We start from the raw sequence: 2,500 nt of genomic DNA, 5'->3' as shown, positions 1-2,500 counted from the left end.
ATGCCTGAAGGGAAAGAGCAAAAAGACAAGATCAGATCATTCACAGTTCCTGTAAGTCAGTAACTCTATGGTTCCTGTTGAACAATGTATCATTTTACATATTTAAAATATGTGTCTTTAAAAATGGAAGAGTAGTATGTGGGAGATTCCACTGTGTAAAAAAGGTGTGTTATTTCAAAAACTTGTTATTCAGTGATGATGCTCCTACCTCAGTGATGTTGAGCATAGATAGCTGCTCTTCAAATATACCCTCAGCACGGCAGGCTTCACAGGGAATTGGGCCAGAGCTGGTAACAAAAAAGGTTCATATAAACTGATCATGTTTGAGTCTTAGGCATTCCCTGATTATACAACTGCATATTCACATCACACTATAAACATTAGTGTCTAAAAATCAAGCCATCTCTAAGACATCTTATTTTTGTATTAGCTCTGCAACAAAAGACCAAAGGGGAAACAGCCCCTTAAAGGAAAAAATAAAAAATAAAAAAACAAAAACTGAAAGCAAAAGTCTACACTCTTCCTTAAGGCTTAGTGCTGTTCCACTTTATACAAATATCTCTCACACCTCCTGTTTCTTTGAAAAGCTACAAAAGAAACACAAGGAAAATTTTCCTACCTCAATCTGTCATTCATATATACATACACACTAGAAAATATAAAGTTTTCATACTTTTCTTGGCATTTCCTTTGGGTTTTTGCCTGTTTGGTGTGATTCATAGAACCAAGTGGATCTTTTAAGCAAGTTATGAGCATTAAAGTGAAAAAAACAAATACATCATACATTTAGCCAAGTTCCACTCCTTCAAATCCTTGTGAAAAGTCAGAATATGTAGTCCAAAATATCAGCTGTTATTATAAATAACTAAACTACAAGTTTCAAATTCTAAGTGGACTGCAGTGCTGGTTTATCTTCACAATAGTGAATAAGACTGTTGACATCATTAACAAAAAAGAACTCAGTTGTAGAGTTCACCCAACATAAACTCCAAAAAGATGATGTCTTCATCAGCCATCAGGCAGTTACTTCCACAATACTTCCTGGGTGCTGGGAGAGTTTTCTCAGGAGGAGGAGGAGGAGAACTGATGCATTTTAACAAGCCTACGGAGGAGGTCACACTCTGGGGAGACCGGGAGAGCTGTGGGTACCTGGTGAGCTCCTTAAAACAGAATACACAGAAGCGATGTCCACACTGGGCTTGGAACGGCTTCCTCAGAACCTCCTTGCACTGCTGGCACTGGTACTTAGGTTCCATGGACACAGACAGTACTTGCCGAGATATTCCCGGTAACATGGAGTCCAGCGAGGAGGACAAAGATGGACGTGCCATTCCCTTCCATTTACCTGCAGTACTGATCATCTTTAAGATATACAAAGTGGAAACAGGGGAAGGGATTGGAATGTCATGCTACATTACACAGTAAAAAATTATAAAAAAATTTGACAAATATATGGATTACCCTTATGAGAATAAAATGATTAAATAACAATTACAATATAATTACTAATCTCCTTGATAAATGAGACAGAAAGTGAAAAGCTTTAAAGCTGCCCAACAAAGAGTTTTGTCCAGCTTGGGGTGGTAATGAATTTAATGACGGCGAAATTCCAAAGATTCTCCTTGCTTCATGTCCTAGTCTTTATCTCATTGTCTAATTTAAAGGCCACAAGACAAGGAAAGTAAGCTGAGCTACCTGCCTTATTTATGAATTCTCCCAGTTTGGAGGTCACAGCCCCTACTGCTCCAATTACCACAGGAACCATAGTTGCCTTCACCCTCTTCATCTTTTATATGTCATCTTTCAACCCTTGGTATTTCTCAGGCTTTTCATGTTTCTTGTTTTTGATGTTGGAATCATTCAGGATTGCCACATCCATCACTACAGCACTCTATTGTTGTTTATCCACTACTCCTATGTCTGGTTGGTTACCCATTAGCATATTGTCTGTTTGTATCTGGAAGTCCCACAGGATCAAACTTATTTATTAATAATTTATCATATAGTTTGTTTCATAATATTAGCCTAGATAATGCATTACCTTTTACTCTCAGTGTTTTAGCTTGAAGTATCTGTTAGTGAATTACCAATATGCGAAACAGAGTTAAGCATGTGTAGGACTAGTACAGACTAAAGAAAAATGTGTCTACTTCCTTGAAAAACATTTATGCGGGCCTGAATTAAATCATCATACTCCAATGTACTGGGTCATTTCTAAGATAATAACTAACTTACATTACATTCATAGCATTTGCCAGATGCTTTTACACAGAGCATTATAGTATGTGTGCTCCTTGGGAATTAAACCCATGACATTGGCACTGTCAGCACCATGCACTACCAGAGTACACAAATGAATAAGTGAGATATAAAATTAAAATAAATAATGTGCTTGGGCTTCTTGCAGTTCACTCATGCACCATGACCCTTTAAACCTGAAAGAGGAAAGGACCTTTTAAATGTTACTTTTGCCAGTTCAAGACTCTTTGGTGCAGCTAAA

The 2,500-nt window shown here is 37.4% G+C and overlaps 1 protein-coding gene across 2 annotated transcripts in view; it reads right to left on the bottom strand.

Annotated features, from left to right (window-relative positions):
• The window catches only part of traf2b (Tnf receptor-associated factor 2b), a 25,696-nt gene that overhangs the window by 20,680 nt on the left and 2,516 nt on the right, over positions 1 to 2,500 (bottom strand). For both annotated transcript variants that reach the window (XM_027027111.2, XM_027027112.2), the window contains 3 exons: positions 1,150 to 1,361; positions 209 to 287; positions 1 to 4 (listed from right to left, as the gene is read on the bottom strand). The exon at positions 1 to 4 is cut by the window's left edge and continues 95 nt beyond it. In XM_027027111.2, the coding sequence (XP_026882912.1) occupies positions 1 to 4; positions 209 to 287; positions 1,150 to 1,361 (295 nt within the window). The remainder of the gene's footprint in view (positions 5 to 208; positions 288 to 1,149; positions 1,362 to 2,500) is intronic.

The sequence above is a fragment of the Electrophorus electricus genome, chromosome 6 (assembly GCF_013358815.1).
Source record: "Electrophorus electricus isolate fEleEle1 chromosome 6, fEleEle1.pri, whole genome shotgun sequence".
Lineage (NCBI taxonomy): Eukaryota > Metazoa > Chordata > Actinopteri > Gymnotiformes > Gymnotidae > Electrophorus > Electrophorus electricus.
The sequence above is the reverse complement of the archived record's forward strand: the minus strand, read 5'-3'. Positions and strand labels throughout refer to the sequence as shown.